The 22,848-nt window shown below is 43.3% G+C and overlaps 1 protein-coding gene across 6 annotated transcripts in view; it reads left to right on the top strand.

Moving 5' to 3' along the window:
* The window catches only part of MGLL (monoglyceride lipase), a 100,915-nt gene that overhangs the window by 50,369 nt on the left and 27,698 nt on the right, over positions 1–22,848 (top strand). For all 6 annotated transcript variants that reach the window (XM_032120962.1, XM_032120958.1, XM_032120957.1 and 3 more), the window contains one exon: positions 10,510–10,616. In XM_032120962.1, coding sequence (XP_031976853.1) covers positions 10,510–10,616 — 107 coding nt within the window. The remainder of the gene's footprint in view (positions 1–10,509; positions 10,617–22,848) is intronic.

The following is a 22,848-nucleotide window of genomic DNA, read 5'->3' as shown; positions in this document are numbered from 1 at the left end:
TCCTGCAGCAGAATAACAGCTTGTGGTTTAAATAAATGCTGTTATTTCTGCTCAGCTGTAGGTGTACATGTATGTTTTGGTTCAGTGACTGCCAGATACTGTAAATGAGTATTGATTTCCTTTTCTATTTTAAGCTTTTCTGCAGAAAAGACATCCCACATGCCTTTGGCTTTCTTTGCTTGTACCTAAAACGATTGCAGCCAAGGACTCATCTAACTAAAGACTTTTTTTATTGTTACCACCCATCTTTATTCTAGTAGTTGCACCTCAAGTTGGACAGGTCCCCATTCACATTTTGGATCTTAAAGCTATTACATCTGGCCCTTTTCGAGAGCAAATCAACAAGGCAGTGATTAAAACTCATGGCAGGTTGGTTCCTTATTTATGTTAGCATGGCAGCCCTCACTGCCAGAGGTGAAGCTGCCTTAGTGTTAGAAATGAAACAACATTTTAGGAACCAAGCATGCAGTAGCTAAAGCCTTTGGACACCCAGATTAGCTCAGTAAAGCCAAGAAATAACACATCTGGATTTGGCAGCCACAGGCTGAAGTCTGTATCCAGCTCTTAAGTGGGTAAACCATTGCACCTCACCTGTGATTAAAATTCACTTTGGTTCAAAACACGAATAAACATTTCGGCCTTTGAAGCCCCTGTTGCAGTGATCACTGTCTTAGCAGCATTCCATGCCTCATGTTTAACTGCTTACATTCAACTTTCCTTCCTGCCTCAGGTCTACAGCAAACATGGAATAGTAAATTAATTGGAACATGCTGAAAGCCTTGGCAAATGCTTTGCCTGTGACATTCCTAATTTCCCAGAGGAGTAGCTGCTGATATTGATTTTGACAGAGCCTGTAAAGCCTCTTGCTGCAAAGATTCCTCTCATAGCTGGGCAAGGCTGAAGTGCAGCACTGGGATGTGCCAAGATTAGACTGGAAATTAATGTGTTTAATCTCAAAATATGTTAAAATATACATAAGTGCTTTATGATTAAGAAATCAACCCTTGAGTTTCTGTCTCTAAGTTTATGGGATAATTCCACCCTAGATTTTAGAAAATCGTGTGGAAAAAGCTTGGCAATTTAGAGACTCATGCTACCTGCGACATCTGAACTTAAAATGAATTTGTCAGTTAGTTAAGAATAACCAATTAAGATCTCTGCCAACACAGAGGACTGCTGACAAAATTGGATCAGGAAGGTGTAAGTGAGGACGGGCAATTGACTCTGCAGGAAGTAATCAAGAGTTCTACATTAGGGGTGGAATTGCCTGGCCACAAACAGTACTGTTGGGTCTAAGTATTTCAGGGAATTGGAGTCTCTCCTTAAACCATTGCTATACAAATGGGAACTGCACAGTCAGTGCATTATTAAAAAGTCATAATAACATAGTATCTTGGCTTCACAGAACAGGTAAAGTGTCATCTCCTTTCTTGCTCCTTCTTTATTCACAGCTCTCATCCTGGAAGGTGTCCCTGACCATGACAGGGGGGTTGGAACTAGGTGATCTTTAAGGTCCCGTTCAACCCAAACCGTTCTGTGATTCCCAGCTAGTGAAGATTTGCCCAAGTAAGCTCCAAATGCCTGATGAAAGTACTTCAGTCATGCAGTTTTGATTGCAAGAACTAGCTCAGAAACGTTGTGACCCTCTTGTGCCAGGTGTGTTCTTTTCAGCCTCTTCCCTGCACAGGTGCTGGGGCGCTGAGCTGAATTCTCCCTGTAATAACTTGTTCAGTATTGCTTGTCGTGGGTTGCCTGTACCATCTACTCCCTGAAACAGCAACTTGATACTGGAGGTGATCAGAGCCATGGCTAGAGTCTGAACCATGGAAAAGCCCATTTTTAAGAACCATTGATTTGGGAGGGGGGCGGGGATTGACTACGAAGAACCTCTGGGGCACTTGGGTTCAGACTACGACTGAAGTCCTGCATGAAAAATACCTTGTGAAAGAATTGAGGTCAGAAGAAGTCTGCAGACTTGTCTTAGAGGACTTCAGCAAATGCTGCTTAACGTTTAGATGTGGTGTTCTCTGCAGCACTCGATTATTTGTCTCAAGCCCTTCTTAACAAATATTTGAAAATAACCAAGCAAGGAGCATGTTCCTAAGGACTTATACATTACCAAGTACTTGTGTGGATCTAACCAGAGGGATGGCTTTACTAAATAAACTAGTTTCCATCATTTGAAAGCTGCAGAGGGGTATCTAAAACTCCTCACCTCAATATATGAATACTGCAGTCTATTTCCATCTTCTGTGCTATGCCAAATAGTGAGATTAAATTGTCAAAATGTGGCTGGGATGCCACGTAGGGAGCATTCTTGCAAGGCTTGAGCTCATCCCTTAATGAAGCACACCTTGTTCCTTTCTAGGAAGCTTCCTCGGTCTTTTAGGGTTGAGTTGGATTTGTCAGGCTATGAACTTCTAGCAGCAATAATGACTTGTCACTGGAACAGGTTCCAGTGTTCCAAATATGCCAAGGCTGCAAGGGAGTTCAGTAAAAAGGAACAGCTACTTTGAAACAGAGACATGCTTTTATATAAAAAAACCCTTTTCTTGTTCAGAGAGCAGCTGTAGTCCTGAACTAGCAAGTAGTGCTGAGTTTAAGCGATAGCAACTGTGCAGAAGAAGCTTCTGGCCCTTCAAATGCAGCTTTCTCGTGCTTGTAAAGGACAGTCCATCTCATTACACAGGCCTTTCTATTTCCAAGGCTTTGGCTCACAAGGCAGTATCTGCATTTTGATTTCAAGAAGAAACTGCTACACGACTGGCTAAACAGTCATTTTTGTCCCTTTGGAAATCATTAAACATTCAGTGCAAGTGAAGAGGAGGGAGAGTCTGTGAAAACTGTTCTTGCTCTTACTCCCTGTCTGTTGGTTCTCCATTGAGAGTGGTGGCCCTGCAGCCATCACTCATCTGCAGTGGCTTTGCTTCCAAGTGAGAATGAATTTTTAATTAAACTAACCAGAAGTATTTTATTTTTCCTGATTTCCAAGGGGATCTGTGCCAGAAACTCTTTTGTTTCTTGGCATATTCTCCCTCCACACCCCAAAGCTAATCTAAAAAATTCGGGTGTGATTTCAGATTGACTTGAATTTTGCAGCTGATGTCTTCTATTTAAGCAATGTTTTGCACAGTTTTTTTAGACAGACACTGACGGCTTTGGGCATCTATCCTTGTAGCTCCCCTTGGGAGATATGACCTCCATTTTATCTCCCTTGTAGGCCTTGTACTGAGCAAGGGCTGAAGCAGAGCAAAGCACAGGACTGGGATGTCAGTTCCAGCACTCCTCCCAGTCAGGTCCTGGGGCAGTTCTGTCTGGGCTCCCCACACATCCTCCCTTCCTCAGTCCTGTGTGTGGCAATGCCTACTCCTTGCCTTGCTGGAAACAGCAGTCATAATCCTTCTTTCAAGGCTTCTTGTGCTCTGTAGAAGGGCAGAAGCAAGAGGAAAGCTCAGATCCAACCCTGAGTTGCCCAAGCCTCCGGGGATCTTGTCTGCCTTGCAGGTTCAGAGCAGCAGGTCTGGCAGTCAGTTCTGCCACAGAAAATCCCATCTCTGATATCAAAGTGGAGGAGTGTCTCCCCGAGGCAGTCCATGTAACCCTAGAATCCCTCCTCCTCAGTTTCATCCAAGAAAGGGGTGGGAAGATCCGACCCACGAGTTTTAAGCTACACACCAGGCATTTCACCTCTGATCTCAGCTTCATGTCCCCTAAAATATTGCTTCAAAGCCTCCTTGAAACTAAATACAGCTGATGTGAAATGTTAACTTTGCAGAGATTTACCCAGAGCTATGCAGTTGCAAGGACCCAATAATTCTTTCTCTCCCACCCCCACCTGAAGTTTCCTTCCTCTCTTTTCCCTGTATTAACCACTCAAGAGTTATTCTCAGTGAGGGCTTGCTTTTTGAAAAGCTACAATAAATCAGCTTAAACTGTTTCTCCACATTGTTTTGTGCTTGCTCTAGCTAGATCCTGTTGAACCTTTTGTTATGAAATATATTTGTACTACCCAGTTCTGTCTCTGCTCTGCTGATTTATGGCGTCTGCCCTTTCTGGGGTGGTTGGAAAACTTAGCCATGTTACTCCTTCTGGACATCATGGCAGTTCTGAAATGTCCTCCTAACTCTTTTCTTGTGAGGAATTGTGATTTTGAGATGTATGATGAGATCAGGCTTGCAGACATATTGCAAGAGGGTTGCTTGTAGCAGCAGGCACAGATTTTAAGACTGAGCCCTAAATCTGGATGGTGTAAGACAGCAAGATTGTGCTTAAATTAATAGCAGCCCCTTCAGAGGGGCTTGCATGGGAACTTCCAAGCCTGAGGAAATGAGGAAATGAGGAAAGAAAGTAGGAAGCAGAGCTTGCTGAAGAGGCTTATTTTTTAATTGCCAATTTAGGCTCTGGACAGGGATAAAGCTACTGATTCTACTAGCCTAGATCAAACCACATCAAACACAAATGCACAGAACCCTCAACCCCCACAAGCTCTGCAAAGTCAAGCAGAAATTGTGTATTGTGAGCGTAGTGCAGGTTCCTTTGACATATTCTGTCATGCATAAAGGTTTTCCAAAGTTAAACTCCTCCAGATTCAGAACTCTGTGAGGCATCCATGCTAATGCTGTATGGTCTGTGATTTTGAGAGAAGGTTGATAGAGACTCAGCTCCAGGCTGCTGACATTCTGATTTGCTTTTTCCCCTGAATTGGGAAAAATAGCTATGGAGCTGCAAGGAAGAGGTGGTTCTCCAGAGCCTGGGCCTACATGGCAAAGCTGTGGGGCAGTAGGACAGAGGCTAAGAATGCAGTTCTTAAAAAACCTGAGCAAGAGAGCAAGCAAAGCTCTTGGGTGCAATGCCTCCTTGAAACATGGATTGGAATTGGGAGAAAAGTCACTCCCTCTTGCACCTTCAGAGGGACATAACTCAGACATTTCCTAGAGGCAGAAGGACGGCATGGACACACCTGGCTCCATAAATACTCCTGTCTAACTGGAGTCACCAGGCTGAACTCGTGGCTATGTAGGTCACAAGCATGCATAACACGAGAGAAATTGCTGTAGCTTTTTGTAACCCCTGCCCATGGCCCAAGTTTTTTCAGGGTTGTCTTGGGGCACAAATCACCTCCAGAAAAAAGAATGCAAAAATTGACTCAAAAAGCAGATGGAGAGACAACCCCCTTTCAGACTTCAGGTCTTACACCCAAAGCAAGGGGCTGAAGAGCCCTCCAGAGAAAAGGAAAAGATCACAAACAGTGAACAAAAAAATTATTCTTCATTACGTGTTCTTGTAAATTATTAGCTGGATTTTTTTTCTAATGGTAATCTTTAAGCAAATACCAAGGGTAGAAAATTAAATTGACACTTAAATCTCACAAATCTTATTATATGATAGATAGCTAATCCTCATAGTGAGGCTCATTCACCCAGCTAACAAAAGAATGAACACCTTTCAGTGACTTTCCATTATAATAGACTTTGGAAGCAAAATACACACATAACATTTTTAACACGCTAAAAGATCTGTGAGCAACTATCCAGTTGCTTGTCCAAAAACGTCACCAGTTTTTGGTAAATAAAGGTTAATTGTTCAGCTACAAAGGAACTGATAAATCAGCTCAAACAACACAACAAAATGTAGTACTTAAGCCAGTCATTTTTCTGGCAGCTTAGCTGGCTCAGAGCTTTCCTGTCAGCTAATTTTTAAAAATTACTTTAGGAATTTAGTGTCTGGAATTCAAAACTGTTCAAGTCAGATGTTCTTTGTTAGAGCTGATCTGGTTCTGGTAGCAACATCCATAAGACCAAATGAAAAGCACAGTTGCCTAACACAGAGTAACATGGTATTAGCTTAAGTTGTGAGGTCTTGATTCAGGAAATCTCTTCCGCCTGTGATTAAATCAGTCCTTATTCAAGACAGCATTTATAAATCCCTTTTTAACTTTCATCCTGTACTTTGAGAGTGCTGTTGACTTTCATGTGTTGAAGAAAGTTTCCTGAGGTTAAGGCAAGTACTTAAATATTATTCTGAAGAGGGATGCTTTTGAATGGAGTGGAAAAGATTGCATTTTTCATATATGCAGTCATAGGAAGCTTGTCTTCCATTCTTCGGTTCAGTCCTAATGTTTTGGGTTATTTTCTGGCAATAAAAGAGCGTGCACAGGGTCCCAGAGAAGTGGTTCTGTTCCCAGAGGACACAAGGTGTTAAAAGTTTCACCATCCTGTTTGCAATCTTCTTTGTCTAGTTCAGTTTCAACATGATTTTTGTTGAAAGCAAAGCAAGAACATGGGTCTTGTGCCCAGCAGGACACAAGTCCTGAGGGGTATTTCAGGCCTGCAAAGTGTCACAGCACAGCAGCTTTCTGGGTGTGTTTTCAGTGTATTTTTCTTCTAACAGCCCTGGTTTAAGAGGGCTCTTGCTTATGTGTGTAAGTCCAGTGCTGCAATTTATTTTCCCTACAATTCTTCTCCTCCAGTCGACTGTGGAATTGCATCTCTGAACAACTGTCTTGACCCAGCAAAAAAGAAAGTGAGAACCTTTAAACCTGGTACTGCCTTTCCACCTAGAACTGCAACCTAAATCTGCAAAGCAGCTCCCCACACAAGAAGTGAAATATTAGTGGATGTGAAGCTACACTGAGAAATAGGGAAGGGTTGCACACAGCTAAAGCTTGGATCAGCTGGTGACCTCTCCAAGGGGCAGAACAGAAAGACACCGCGTTCGCGTGGATTTGCGCACACTGACTCTGTGATGCAGCCTGGCCTCCACAAGTCCCACCCTCCCTAATTCGGGATACGGTGTTTGCAGGTGCTTTGTGTTAACTGAGAGTGTGGCATTGCTGTGCTTTATAAAGCTTAACAGGCTGCAGCTGCAATTTAGGAGGGACCGATACCAGTCAGGGGTCACCAGCATAGCGGAGATGTGGGAGCAGGGACAGGTCACTGGTGTGTATCACCTCCTCACGGGAGAGCGCTAAATGCAGCCAGTAGTTTATTTGAACAGTAAAGATAAATATTGTCCTGCCTGCTTGTTGTAATAAGCAACTGCATCTGTTTGCCAAGCTGTGCAGTACCAGGAGGCAGAAACCTGCAGTGGGGAGGGGACAGGAGGAGGAGGTGATAAAGGCTATGGGGAGGGCAGGGATCTGCGAAAACCATCTGTTGCTTTTGCAATCAGCAGTCAATAAAGCACTTTCCTTTAATAGCCCGTAACTGTTGTTGCAGCGATAGGTGAGAGCAGGAGCGGGGGCTCTTTCTCATGCCCAGCTCACACCTCGGCTTTGTGTGCAGACACACCCGCCGAGCGCGGGGGAGTCCTGCTGCTGTGCGAGGAGCTGCTTTCCTCAGCAGGTGCCAAAGCCGTGCTATTTCGAGATGTTCAGCAATCACAGTTCCGCCAGCCAAAACCAGCTGAAGCATCCAAAGATACACGAGCTTGCCCTGCCTGTGGTCAGAGACGCTGGCATCAGCAGGGATTCAGGCACGGGTCAGTTTCCAGAGAGCTTTGCAGGCTGTGTACGATGTTTTCTACCTGGTACGTGAGAACTTCCAAGGATTTCAGCAGCACAACTGCAAAAGCTGGAGGTGAAGAAATTTCTCCCCAGTACCAGTTTGATACATGGCCAAGACACAAACCTTTTTTAAACAAAATTCTCATTGAGATTGCACAGAAAAGCACCGCAGTCCTGCAAAATCTCAAACACCACAGGATCCGTATTAATTTTAAATGACTCTGTTGAAAGCTATCTCTGATATTCTGTTATTATTCAGCCATCGTGGTAAGGAAGGAGAAAAATGTGATTTAAGAGCATTAAGAGCAGGGATATCTGCAAAAATGTTTACATACTGGGAAGAATTCTGTCAGTCAGTCTAATCATTTGTTGTATTTTCCTGGCAACTTGCTAGTGAAAATATGTTGAACCGTGTGTTTGTTACACTGCCTTCAGGTATTATTTGCCAAATCTAAACTTATTTTGTAATGGAAAATTTGGGATTAAGTGAAAGAGCCAAATCCTTCAATCCATGTTCAGATTATACTTGTACTAATTTCAATTTTTCAAGGTTGTGTTCAATATACGGCCCCTGTGCTTAAACCTGAAAGCTGGAGCTAAAGAGCTCTGTAGATGTGACCTAGTTTTTAGTCAGTAAGTCAGTTTTAGTCAGTTTTTAGTCAGTTTTTAGTCAGTCACTTTTTATTGAACAACAAGACAGGCTGATTTTGCTTCAGTGTAACAAATTGGAAATTTTGTGCTTTGTTTATGCTTATTGATACAACAAAACTTTCAAAAGTATCTAAGTCACTTCAACAGCTACTGCCATTAGAGCTCTTAAGGCACAAACAGGTTCAGGGGTTTTATTTAGTATTTTGAAGACAAATAATAACCCAGGTCTGTTCCCTGTGGTGTGCAAAGGCTCAGTTCTGTGACACCTGGCAATTGTGTTCCAGGTGGAAGGAAAGGTCACAGGAACACCTTGCCTCTCTGAAGCTTTGGGTTTTTATCTTTTCTCACTAGTTTCACTTAAAGTGAGGGCTCTTAGCGTCTAGAAGGATGCTGATGGGTCAAGTCATGGTATTGCATCAGTGTTGAATAAAAGCAAAACAAGGGCTTTGCTGTCGCAGGGATGAAGAACCAAGAATTTCCTGGAAGAGATCTCTTTGCCAGCTTCCCATTAGGTTTCATTCACTTAGTGCCATTTAGTGCATAAATTCAAACAATATTTCTCTGAGAAAAGAAGGGCTATATTCCATCAGCCAAGTTGCACCTTAATGTCTGTGCCTAGTCAGCAGAAACCAATATAGGTCCTCTAAAGAGCTTAAGTAAGACACTGAGCAAGGAAGCTGTCAATCTTGAAGGTAGTAGGAGATATAGGGCAGAGAGACTTAACCTGGCTGAGTCTGTTGGATATCAGGGTGATGGGACCACAGGAAGAAAGTTAATGTTCTCCACTGAATAAGCAATGTCTCAATTTCTTCAGTATTTGGCAGTATAATAATAGATCCTGCACTCTTAAAACCAGTCTGTCTGCCAGGTGCATTGATAACTTGAAAAGTCAGTTGATCAGGGATGATGACAAAGGAAGGAGTGACTGCTCCACATGGATTGCTTTGCAGCCTTCAGTGACACTAAAGAGGATTTGTAAGGCACAGCAAGTTAAATATGGTACATGACCTAACCTCACCCTTGCTAACTGGTGTTAGACAGATACCAGAGCATCTTTGCCTTGTTGCTTTTGTGTTTGCAGTAGACTGTGTACAATCCTTCTGGTTTGGATGGATGCTCTTTTAAATTGTCTAGCTGAGCAAATACTTTGAAGAAGGTGCTAATCAAAGAGCTAGAACAGGAGTTTCTACATCATCCAACGTTTTTTAAGTTTAAATATATTAAGATCTAAGCAGTTTATTGCTGTGAATACACTGTCTAAAAAGGTATTCAAAACCTCAATTAAAATAAAGTTGAGGAATTCCCTAGCTGTTAACTGCTGTCATTGTTTTATGTTGTCAGTTCTTGTAATATTTCACTGTTCATGTACTGAAAATGTCAAACTTGTAGCCTTCAAATGGTTTTGTGGTTGCTGATGTTGCAATGACAAATGGTCCTTTTAAAAAAACCAAGTTATGTTTATGATGCTAAAGCTGGATTTTAAATAGTCACGTGTCAAATCCAGCAGAACTTCTGTAATCTCATCGCTACTTCTGCTATAGTTCTAGCCTAAGTCTACAGAAATTTTATCTAGCAAAAACACTGGGGAGGTTCAAGTTCAGTCACTCTAATTTGATGGCATTCCAGAAAAAGTAAAGTATTATTCATAAAACTGGAGTATTCAAAGAAAAGTGTTTGTAAAAATAAGTGTCTATTAGACTAGTTTTTTATTATCTCTGTACAGTGGTTATGCAAGAGTCACTTTAATCATGGAAGTGAACCAACTGTTTTGGGCAGAAACTGGAATGGTAAAATTACCCTAATTGGGTCAAAAGATAAAATTCCAAACTCCAACCAAAGTTCTGGACTCTGCTGGAGACCTATTCTTTGTCTGAAATTCCACCTTTGAGTGCTGTGGAGCATCAGACAATGTTTCAAGTTACAAAGTTAAGGACAATGTTGGTATTTGAATCACAGAGAAATACCAGTCCCAAAAGAAACAGATGGCCTCACTCACATTGGAGGAGCAGTGTAGAGCCTCAAGCCCCCATGGAGTTATCCAGCTCAGGGACTGATGCTGATGCCAATCTGCATCTTTAGCTTGCAGCAGACCGTGGTGGCTCTGTCCCATGAGCGGCTGCCTTCCCTGTAATCCATCCTACAACAGCCTGGTGAAGGCCAGGTCAATGGTGGGTCAGGGTGACAATGGTTTCCTGACCATTCCCTGTGTTCAAACTCCCCTCAGCCATTCTGTACGTGCCAGGGGTTTGCTGATGTCTGAAATGCTGAGCTGAATGCGCTGGTTTCCCTTGCAGCTCTGAAGCCTTTGGGGTCGATTGCCACATTAATGATTTATACGTTGATGCTCCATTTAGGGCCCTCGTGTTTATCGCCCATGGCGCTGGGGAGCACTGCGGCCGCTATGATGACTTGGCCCAGAAGCTGACAGGACTTAACTTGTTTGTGTTTGCCCATGACCATGGTGAGTAGCCTAAAACTGTTATTGATTTACATCAGCTCAGGCCTTTGCTGAAGTAAATGCCATTACAGCTACTCAGCAGTGAGAGAAGAGCCAATAAAATATTTACAACCAGACATAAATGAGAAAGGGATCATCTGTTGCTTTGTCAAGATCTGCATATTGAGTCTGTAAAAGCTATCTGTGTTTGCCTTGAGTTTTCCTCAGCCTTGCCCTTGACATTAATGCTGGTGCTATTTTAACCCCACTCTAAGGGATTATTTCTCTTTCACCTGTCTCTTGGGGGTGGAGTGGTATTGTCCACTGTGGAAGTGGGACTAGGAGCTATTTCTGCTGGATTCACGGTCGATGTCCTAAATGATCCCAGAGGGGAGGCTGAAATGTCAGCGTAGCTTTCATATACTGATACAATGAGACAGCTGCACCCTTGGAACATGGAGAGGCATGAAGGCATCACAGACATCTTTGAGCACATCTCCACAGTTCAGCAGAGGGACTGGAGCTGGCTGTGCATGCCTCAGCTCTGAGGAGAAACCAGCCTGAGTGGGTGCAAGGCTGTGACAACACAGCAACACCCCGTTGGCCCTCAGCCAGCAGGGTGGGGCAGGTGCACTTAACTGTCCCTGCCTCTTCTGGCTTGAAGATCTCTGCTCTGTGCCCCATGCTGTGATGGAGATGTGCTGGGTGTCACCATGTCTCCTGCAGTGCATGGATCAGGACATCCCAGTAAAATATTTGAACCACCTGTTCTGGTTCTCCGGTAGCCTCCTGTCACACATCACTCTTGCAGCTTCATAACTTCCTTGTGCTTGGAGATCTTTGATTTTATCATTGCAGACTACTGCTCCCTGTGAGAGCCACTCTAAGTATCAGCAAAATGAATCAATGGGATTGATGATGGCAGCAGACAAAATGCAAGGCCAAATTCTGAGCTGACATGTAGAAATGGGATGAATCTTGGTGTAAATCTGATGTCCTCTGGGCAGATTATCCACTGACATTGGAAAGTATACTGCAATTTACTTGGCTGAGGCCAAGACTCAAACCTGCCCCATGTCTCCTCAGAGACAGGACTGTCTAATTTGAGCTTGAAAATCCTGAATGTACGTGAGTCATTGCACCATTTATCTGTAAGAGGAAAAGCAAAACCTTACTCAATCCGGGTACCAAGGCTTTCCCTCACACTTGCTCTTGTGACTCACTTTCAGTCACAGCACTGCACTTGATGTGCAGAAATGACTCCTATATTTTCTCTGAAAATGAGAATATCTAGTCCTCAAGACAGCTTGCAGAGAAAATAAATAAAACCCATGTGACTTCTTTTTGAACAATTGGTCACATGCCGTGTTTGAGGCTGGCTTTGCAAAGACAGTTGACCTGTGCAGAAGTATCATTACTCACCACCTAAATCTCTTTCTCCCTGTGTAGGCAAAGTGTTTCTAAGTGTTGATTCATTCATTTTGATACACTTCCTTCTGAGTTGGAGGTAGGCTAGCAGGAGTCTGCAGTAATCCCAGTAGGAAGTGTCTCCATCCCCCTCTGTTTATCTGTACGGCATAAAGTTCATGGGAAGGGGGATGGAACAGGCCAGATGCTGCTTGCCCTGCAGCTGCTGTTAGCAGGCCACAGCCAGTCCATACAAAAAGTTACTGAACTCCAGGACACACAAGCAACTTGTTTAGAGTCTCCATGAGCCTATGAGGGATTGCAGTTACTCTCTGTTCATGTTTAACACCGTGCCTTAGCTCCTCATTCCTGTAAATCTTGATAAAGGTTTTAAGAAGTAGAGTTGAAATAACAATATTTGAAGCAACGAAGCTAGAAGAAATGATAAAACATTGTATTTATTGCATGGATTTGACGCAGAAAATTCCTCTTGTGTTGATGGAGAAGGATCTTTGAGGTGCATGTTCCTGTCAGGCATGTTTTGTGCTGTGTGACTATTTGCTCTCTTTTTCCTTGAACATCTTTTTCACTAGAGAAACATAAATATTTATTGGTGTTAGGGTTTGTTTTTTTTTAATACACTAGTGCTGCTGGATTAAACAGTTCAATTAGTACAAATCTGGTTTCTCAGGTCAGTTAACAACTTTGTTCTCCCTGTCAGACCTACAGTCTTGTCTGTAAATTCCGTTTTCCTGATCAGCAAAGAGGAGAGGGTGAAAAGGAACCTGAAAGCAGAACAATGGAAATACAGTTGTGTTACACAAAGAGCTGATGTAACTGAGCCTTGATTCACTGTTATTTAAAAAGACAATTAACGTCTTTAAGGGTCTGTATAACAATCTTTGCACTTAAAGAGGCAAGCACCAAGGATAAACTTTGATGAAATACAAGTTACAGCCTGAGCTAAATGCCAGTGAGAGCTGAAGGACATAAACACCTCCATTGGTAAAACTGCTCTGATCAGACTGGGAGGTTTATAGCTTTCCTCCACCATTTTATCTGTTCCAAATCACTTCAGCAGTGTGTTCCCCTTTGTGTCCCTTCCTTTGGAAATCTTTGGGTAATATCAATTATTCAATTGTTTAAGCACAATAATAGCTATCTGTTCCCCACCTCATACTGTGGCTCTTAGTCGTATGAGCTCAGTGTAGATTTCCTGACCTGGATATTTGTTCTGGTTCTGGTATTCTCATGGATAAAATTCCCAGTACAGGCGCATTATCCATGAGATCATTAATGCAGTTCCACAGTGTGGCAAGCGTGATTTCCCAAATGACTGGGGAAGTTACCAGGGCTGTAGTATGCGTGACTTGAGTGATTTATGTTGTGTCTATCCTTCAGTCAAAAGAAGGAAAAATCATTTCCATTTTTATTGCTGACTCTGTAGGAGCTCACACACGGGCTCTAAATCTTGCCAAAGGCTGCTCTGCATCACTGTTTCCTCTTGTGCAAGACTTCACCAAAAAGGTGGTTCACAGAGTAACAAACACTGTATGCCCCAATCTGTGTTTTAGTATTGCCCCATGTAAGGTATCTCTGGCTCACTTCTCTCAGTATGTCAAGATTTGAACATTTACTCTTTGGGGTATTTCACTGTAATCACAAGACTGCTGGACCTCATAGATATGTATTAGAAATTTTCCATGGCGATGGTGGAAATTGAATTCCAAAAGACCTCTTAACCTTACCTTACATCTAATATTATTAAATGGCTTTGGTTTATATCAACCCCGCAAAAGAGGCAAAGGGAATTTCTGTGTAATACAGCATTTTTTTCCTGTGCTCTCTTAGGAGGTGTTTTTAACAGGCAGGTAACTGTTTCCCATGATTTCTGGGTTTGCTTGGCATGCAGCTTCATGAAGGCAGAATTAAGGCTGCTGGGATGACCTTGCTATTTCTGCGAGTTTAGGTATTTTGAAACAACATCTCACCTTTTCAACTTCATTTCTGTATTACTATTATTTTGTTATGGCAAGATTCTGATGACAGAAGAAAGAAACAAACATATTAGGTTACTGGCAATCAATTCAGGAAAGCTCTCTTAGAAAGAATACCTGTGGGGGATTCATCAAAGTGGAGTGATATTGCAATTCTTCAGTCAGCTGCAGATTGCAGCTCCTTTAGTTTTAACACAGTAATTTTAGGGATCTGTAAAGCTGAGAGCCAAGGAAAACAAGAATAAAGGCTAGAGAATGTGGCTTTGTTTTCTCATACCAAGCATTCTGGGTTGGTAAAGCACATGATGTTCCAGCCATTCTCGTCTCTCTTCCTATAACATCTCATTTGCTGAGATCCAGTGCACTATGGTTGCATTACGTGGCCTGAGCCCAGAAAAACCACAATTTCACCTTCAAAAGTACATGTCAACTAATAGCAGTCAGAAACACATTTCCAAGATACAGGGACCACAAAAATGTGTTTACTTTTCTCTTACACTTTTTAATTGTAGTTGAAATTAGCCCTCTTTTTCACTCGGACTTGCTCATGCTGCCTACGGGTATTGTGTCTGTCTTACATGAAGACGAGGAGGGTGAAATATCCAGCCCTAACCTGGTGGCAGTTCCTAGCCACCAGATTAACTTCCAGCCTCCTGCTTTCTCCAGGAGGAATAAACCCTCTACCTGTCCTCATACATGAAGACCTTTGACCCTTTCACCATTTTTGAAGCTGTTGAATTTCCCACTCTCGAGTTATGTTTAATGTCAGATCAAAGCAGAGGGAAAGGTTGCAGCTCTAACAGCTTATTCACATTCCTTAGATGTTTCCAACTGAAGTTCAGCTTGCTTTGGCAGCCCTGCTGCTGCTTTGTGTGTGGTGACCATTTCTGATGGGTTAGCAGGTCCCTCTCAGAGACCCACTGCTGCTTCTTCTCTCTGTTCATTTTCTCACTGCTTTCTCTGTTTAACGAAGGATTTATTTCTAAAATGTAGACAATAGCTGGAGCAGAGATTTTTAAATGCATCAAGTATTAGCTGCTTTTGTTTTGCTTTTTTTTCCAAGTGATTGCTATGTTGTTCTTGCAACTGTTAAAAGACCATTTTGTTGATGAGAACAGAAGGCTTTTGTTTATTCATAGCACTGGGAAGGATTGATCTACACAGAAAGATTAAAAAGAACTAAACATGGTCAAATTGGGAGGGGAAAATGACCAAGAAGGATGTCAGAATTAATAAGAACAAGAGTTAGGGTAGCACTGGAAGTGTGAAGTAACAGCTCATGTACATCTGCATGCAGGACTGTTCTGGACAGCAGCATTCCCTGACATTGTGATTGGGCAGGCTTCAGGGCAGTCTCCAGGGGTGGAGTCAGGAAGGCCTTGGCAAACGTTACTTGGAGCTGGTTTGCTCATGGAGCAGCACCACTGCTCCTTGGCACTGGGTGTGGGCCCGTTAACCCACAGCAATCTGTTCTCTCAGCTTCCTCCGGATGAGCCCATTGCACTGGAGCAGGGAACGTTTGAAGTGCTTTTCTGCAGAGCCGTGGGAAAGAATGGCACTCACTGTTCCCTTTCCTTTGGCAGGAGGCTTACAATGGGTTGTGGACATTTTCACTTACTTTTTTCCAGCTGAGAGCTATAGGTTCCTCTTAGCAGAGGATGCCAGAGGAGATGACTCTTTGCCCTGGCTGGTAGAGCACTGCCAGTGCTGTTTGATCCCTGTTTTGACTCCCTTCTCAATACAATCCCAAACCTTTCCTTGCCTTTCCTTCTCCAGATGTTGAATGAAGGTAGCAGTCAGGCTTCAGGTGGTGGTGGAGAATGCTATCCCTGTGTGGGGCACACAGGAGCTGAAACCACAGCATGTAGTTGCAGGGTGAGAGTTCAGATACTGCAGTACACCATGGAATTCCTTAGGCAGTGAGACAACTGCGAAAACCTGGAGCAAAGTCATCCTGCAGAACAAATAGCTAGTGAGTAAACTTAGTTCTGCCTTCCTTTTCTAACTCTGTTTCCATTGTGGGGATTCTTATGGAAAGAGATAAGCTGGGAGACCACCCTGTAGCTATCAATGAGCTCCAGGCAATGTGAAACCAGTTGTTTCTGACCTCCAGCTCTTCTGGAGTCGCTGATCTTTTAGCACCGGATCTCAGAGTAGCTGTGACAGCTTGCTGAGGAAACCAGGATGTTCAGTTTTAGCCTCTTTGAAATTATAGGGAAAATAATTGCTACAGCTAAGATGCAACTTTTCCCGTGCATTGGACAAGCTCTTGAACACAATCTTTCAGCTATTTCCCCTTGCTTTCTTCCAGGTTGCTGCATGGGCCTGGGTTTGGTGGTTGTGAGATGGTACCTCCCAGAGGAACCATAGCTCATACAGGAAAAAGTCCTCTGGATACACCTCCAATAACATAATGACACTGAAATGTGCCCATAATTGTATCATAGTACAGTGTAGCCCAAGGGGAGTATCCTGTGGCACATCAGGCAATTGTTAGCACTTTGAGATGGGCTTTATTAAACAGAGGTTTCCACATTATTATTGTTATTTTTGAGGAGGTCATTACAGACTTCTGCAACCTGGTCTTGCCCTGGTGAAATGATCTCTGCAGTTACTCTGCCACTTCAGCCCTCACCCTTCATTCACACTGGGATCACACGGTCCCAAATCTCTGCATGCACCACAGGGCATCTTTCGGGGCAGTCAGAGTTGTTTCCATTTGAGAGGAGAAACTACACAACAGAAAGAAAACTCTGGGTGAGTCGTGAAAGTAAATACCTGCAGTGTCTCTTGCTCCAGAGGAGACCACAAGCCGGGACTTGGAAAAGCAAGGGCAGCCTTTGTTTTGTTTATCGTGTGAAGGCAGATGAAACAACACTGTCAGGCCAGGAAGCAGCTAGACCACAGCAAACTAAAAATAAAGAGACAGTAAGGCTCTGCACAGCTGATGTGTCTGATGGAGCACACATACGCTGCAGTGGAGTATTTTGCCTAAAATGCTTGGGGTAGGAAAGGTGCAGGGGATACTCAGACGTGTTTCCTCTCTACTCCACTCAGGGGGATGAGACTTCATTTGTTTCAGGGACTTCCCTGCTAATGTAAAAGTGGGGAAGACATAGTCTTGCACCTATCTTTTAGGCAAGAAAGTTTGGAAATTGTGAGGACTGGATACACCTTTAGCACAGATGCATGGAAGAAAGGGCACCTGAAATAGACACGTAGTGTCATCTACCGTGAGCTATGAAAACTTGCCAACCACACCCAGGCTGCTCAAAGCAATCTATTTGTTTATCTGACCCTGACCAATTATTATATTTTAAGTCAGATTTTACTGTGATACAGTCAGTGAGGTAAGACAGACAGGTAAGCTCTCTGCTTTAACCCAGAGCTGGATGCAGGCATTGTTGGGATAGGGGGAAGGACAGTGCAGATGCTCCTTCATCACTGCCCCTACATGTGGGCATCACTAGATGATAATGTTGGGCTGCAGTAAAGATTGCAAAAGAATGGTTGTGGTTTCCTCAGCTCCCCCAGATACTCTGCCCCTCCCAACTGCTCAACCATTTCCTCACTGCTTTGGATCCACCCTGGAACAATAGCTTATTGAATAAACAACATGTCATCCAGTTGAACAGGATCTTTGGCTTGGGCCCTCGCTGAACTGAGCTCACTTGTCATCCAGCAGAGCTGCGGTGTGAGCTCTGAGGGAAGCAGATGTGGGACACACGTTACTCCAGTCATGCCCCATCCACCTTCTGGCATGAGCCATTCTCTTTCCTCCCTCCACCAGGTGATGAGAAGAAGGTGCTGGAAAGCCAGCTCCCCCAGCTTTGTTGCAAGCCCACTTTTTGAGGGAATCCCTTTTGGGGCATACTGGGATCTGGGGGCCTGGCTTTTTACTCCAAAAGAAATGGGCTAGGCAACCCACCCCAGTTATCCTAATTATGCATGTCTTACTAATGAGCAGGGGGAGAAATGTCAGTGGGTCATTCCATGAGATAGTACATCTTCTCAGCAGCTGCTTCTTGAACAAAGCCTCGCTGTTGGCCTTCACACAAGGAGGCGTGAGGCTGGAACAACAGTCCCAGTGAGTGCGGCCGCAGCGGCAGAAGGAACAGAGTGCTCCTTTTTGAGCACAATGGCTGAGCGTGGGGCTGTCAGCTCTGGCCACTGTCCAGACCGTGGTCCTCAACCTGTCACTGCTAACTGTTAACTGCTGACAGACAGACAGCATGACAGAGGAAAGACAGGTCGTTCATTTGGAAAACTTAAAAGGCTTTTTCTTCCCGAGAGGGTTGAGTCCTTCTGGTTTCTTTTCCACAGTTCTGCCTCTCAGATGAAAGATAGCTGCCATGATAAAGAGGAGTGGGCCACTGAATTTGTGTGTGGTGCTGATAATGTTGGGCCTAAGTGATAGGCATTTTAAAGGAGTGGTCCCAGTAAGCAGGAATAAAACATCCTTTATTTGGACAAATGGTTTGCTTTGGTGAGTTAGAGAAACTAAAGGGGACCTAGCCCTGACTGAACTCTGCTCGTTTCATCTTACAATCTGTTGTTTTGCTTTTGTTATTTCAAGATTCTGTGCAGTTGTCATCTGTACTCAGTCTTTACCTGTATAAATTAATCCCTAAATTAAGGGTCAAATTCTTCCTTCACAGCTGCTCATCTAAATCCAGGATAACCCTGTCACCGTGTCAGAAAGCAGGTTCAAGCTGCAACTTGTAATTGCATTCCCTATCAGTGCAGAACGGTTGGCAACCTCATGTAATGTTTTCAACAGCTTTCTTGCTCTCCCATAACCAGCTCTCTGCAGGCTGTAGGCGTATGTCTGCATGCAAGATGCTTGAGGGTGGAAGGACAAGGACCAGATGGTTATTAGAGCTAAGACTGAGAGAACAGATCCTTTCATGTTGCCAGCTATGTCTGTTTTGTGGGGCTACTGGAAAGACATGAAACTTGCTTCAAACTTTGTTCCTTTACTGACTTCTGTGGCAGGACATTAGTTCATATCATCAGGGCCTTTGACCTCAGAAAGCACCAGAGGAATCTGTATTCTTTAAGGGAAAGAATAACAAATCAGTGTTGCATATAATATCAATGGACCTTTTTCATTAATGGTGTGGACGATGGGATGGAGAGCACTTTCAGCCAGTTTGCAGGGTGGAAATTGAGCATATGATGAAAGGCTGCTGTTCACAGGGACCTTGACATGCTGAAGAAAGGGACTGGCAGGGACCTCATGAAGTTTCAATAAAGGCACTTGGGGAGTTCTGCATCTGTGGTGGAGTAACCCCGTTCAGCATTAAAGGCTGGGCACTGAATGAATGGAAAGCAGCTTTGCAGAAAAGGACCTGGGAATCCTCGCAGACGAGCTGAACATGGGTCAGCAGTGTGACCTTGTGGTGGAGAAGGCTACCCCATACTGAGCTGTATTGAAAGATTATAGCCAGCAACCAAAAAGAAATGATTATTCTCTTCCATTCAGCATTTTTGAGACCACATCTGAAACACTGGGTCCAATTTGCCAGTAAAAGAAAAACATTGACATACTGGACCAAGGCCAGAGGAGGGCTGTCAGAACAATTAGGGTACTGGAGAACAAGAAGTGCGAGGAGAGGCTGGTAAAACTGGGCTTGTTTAGCCTTAGAAGAGAACGAAACTTTAAGAAGCCTTATTTAGACTTAGAAGAGGGGATTGTGTTGCTGTCAACAGGTCTCCAGTGGGAGCGTGTGGTGACAGTAGAGCCAGACTCATGGAGGTGCCCAGTGATAGAATGAGAGGGAAGTAACACAAGTCACAGCACAAGAAATCCCAGTTATGTACAAGGAAAAATGTTTTCACCATGAGGGCAGTCAAATGTTGGAGCAGGACCCAGGGAGGTGGGGACATCTTTAGCCTTGGAGATATTTAAAACCCAGCTCATTAAGGCCTTGAAAAACCTGATTGAATGGGAAACACTTTGAGTAGGGGCTCGAACTAGATAATCACTGTAAGTCCCAGCATCAATTATTCTTTATGAACTAAAGAGCATCTTAGCTGCTAGTATTTGGGATGTTGCTTCCAAAAATAAAACATGGAGGGTTTTAAAATGGATAAAGAAATGACCTTCTTAAAAGCAGACTTTAATGGTAGCTACAGTTAAAAACAGCTTCACCTTCAAGGAGACACTTCTTGACATTTCTGCACTATGAAAAAAAGAAAGTGTGTTTATTTCCACCTTTACAGGGACAATTTTTCCATAGCAACAGCATCTCATTGATGTGTCTAGCTTTCCTATTGTTTGTCAGGTATGTCTAATTTGGATGAAGTTGTTTCAGAAGCTAATTACTGACGATTCCTCACCTACGAATGTATCTTCATACAGGTGTGGACTTTGTCATCCTATTGAGTTACAAATGACTGTTCCGAGTTACTGAACACCATTCAAAAAGTAAAGGGAAAAATCATACTTTGTGTATATAACTCCAGTTGGATTAAAACATTATTTGGGTTCCTTCAATACCTTTTTAGATAGATAACAGGAGTCAGAGGAGCTCAGATTAGGGCCTATTCGAGCACTAACCTGGAGAAGAGCCTTATTAAGGAGTGTGGTGTGCAAAGAGAGCTCTTATTTGCACTGAGCAAAGGCAAAGGACAGGCAAGTTTACAAAGAGAAGTAAACATATAACCAGTCAATAAATGGCCTAAACCTGCCATCTTCATTTTTAATGCTCTTTGTGCCCTGCTTACATTGGAAACTGAGACTAAAATTGTTCTTGCTGAACTGAACAGTCACAGTATCAGGGGGAATGATTCACTAGAGCAGCAAAACTTTCCAAAACTTCCAATAAGAGAATGTTTTTTCCTTATAACATAAGTAGTGGTCTGAAGTCATGGGAAGGCTCACTTAAGCTCCATGCATTTGTGTGTCTTGATCAAAACTGTGGCACTCAGCTTATTTTTCACCAAAACTTGCTATTAACAGACCCCCTGGGCCTACTCCAGGCAAACCTACCACACTGTGTGTGTTGGCACAGAGTGAAATGCCAGGAGCTGGGGCAGGGTCTAAGCCAACTCTAGGCTCCTTCTGAGGCACCAGCCTCCCACAGCTTCCTGTGCCTTCATGGCCCAAGCTCTTCAGTCAAGTTAAGGACCAGAGTTACACTTGACAAAATAAAGATGCAGAAGCAGCCCATATACTGCTTTTTATAATTTGTAGTTCATGTGAATCAACACAGACTATTATTTTAGAGAAGAAAATATCATTTTAGCATTTAAAGGGATGTATAAAGTCATGGTTGGTGGTTTGGGAAAATGATTTCAGAATTTTAGGAAATTAACCTTGATAATTGAAAGCCTCTGGCAGTGTGATCCTCTTCACTTCTGAGGCCATTGGTAAAGCAAAGCAGAACATCTGGTTAACCTCTGGTTCATTTTCCAACCTGGATGAGATTCTCCAGCATCCCAGTAACGTTCCTTTTGGCCTTGAACATCTTCCTTCTTTGTAATAACAAAATGAGGGTTGCAAAAGGTCTCACAAAACCTAAGGCCATCTGGAAGAAGTCTTACCTGAAGATATGTGTGGAGCTCACTTTGAAGTCTTCTGTGCATTCTGGCGGTGAGGGAGCCAGTTGCCATGGGGGGATTTTGGTTTCATGATGCACTAAGACCTCAAACAAGAACTCATCAGCCCATTTCTGTAAGTAACAGCCAGTCCTCAGATGGGAGCATGTCCTGGTCTGTGCCAGCTGTGGCCAAATTTTAGTGACCAACAGTAGCAAAGTTCTTTTGCTTAGATTTCTGAAGACTTCCCTGGATTTCACGTGGCTTTAGTCTGGCCTGTGTTCTGTGATGCTTCAACAGAGCTGCAGCTTCAGCCGTTTTAGTGTCTCTTGCAGGTCGTCCTTCCCATTAGTCCTATGATCAATCCTGTATGATTCAGATCAGGATGTGGCTCACTCTGTACCACAGGAGCAGACTATGCAAGATGGTGTTTGGAAACTCCCACTTGGCTCTGCCACAGGTTTGTCTTGGCTCTCAGGAATAACACTTCACCTCAGCATATCTCAGGTTATTCATGAAAAAATCTGAATGTGGTGTCAACCCACTTCCAGAGAGCTTGAAGCTGAAAAACCCTGAGCTCCAAGAATGCAAAACCATCACTGTGAATGGCTCTTCACAGGCTGAGAGGAAGATTCAGCCAGTGAATAGAGCAGCTTATAATAAAACATCTCACCAATATTGAAAGGGATGAAGCAGAAAAATAAGCAAGGCTAAATTACAACTGTGTAGCTTTTCCTTATGTCCAAATTCTAAGCATGTGCTTTCAGAACTGCTAAGGAACAGGTTCTGGATGGAAAACAGTCAATCAGATGTCAGGTAATTACAAGCTGCTTGAGTAGTTTGGTAGTTACACATCCTTTGGCTGAATTTATCTTCAGGATTGCACTGGAAACTTGACCACTTCACCAAAAATGCAGAAAAGTTACCGTGTCAGCCATTCTGAGTTATTCTAAGCCTGTGCTTTACTCCACCCTTCATCAGTATTGCTCCATGAATAGGAGTAACCTGTTCTAACCACAAGGTGAGATTTCCCAGAGCATTGAAACTGATGCTACAGAGCCTGTCCTGTGGCACTCGAGGGTTAATTTCTCTGAAGATACCGTCTGCAGATTCAGTTCATGGGGAGAGCTGTTATACCCACAGCATCTCTAATGCTGGGATTTATTCAGGGCTTGGCAGTACTCTCCAATCTGAGAATTCTTGTTTAGCTACAAAAATAAAGTTTTAAAAAAAAGTGCTGAATTGTAGATGGTACAAAGACTAATGCTCTCAACCCAGATCTCTTAAAATTGACATTCTCCATGCTGCAT

Source organism: Corvus moneduloides, chromosome 11 (genome assembly GCF_009650955.1).
Source record: "Corvus moneduloides isolate bCorMon1 chromosome 11, bCorMon1.pri, whole genome shotgun sequence".
NCBI lineage: Eukaryota > Metazoa > Chordata > Aves > Passeriformes > Corvidae > Corvus > Corvus moneduloides.
This window is presented reverse-complemented; position numbering and strand designations above follow the sequence as displayed.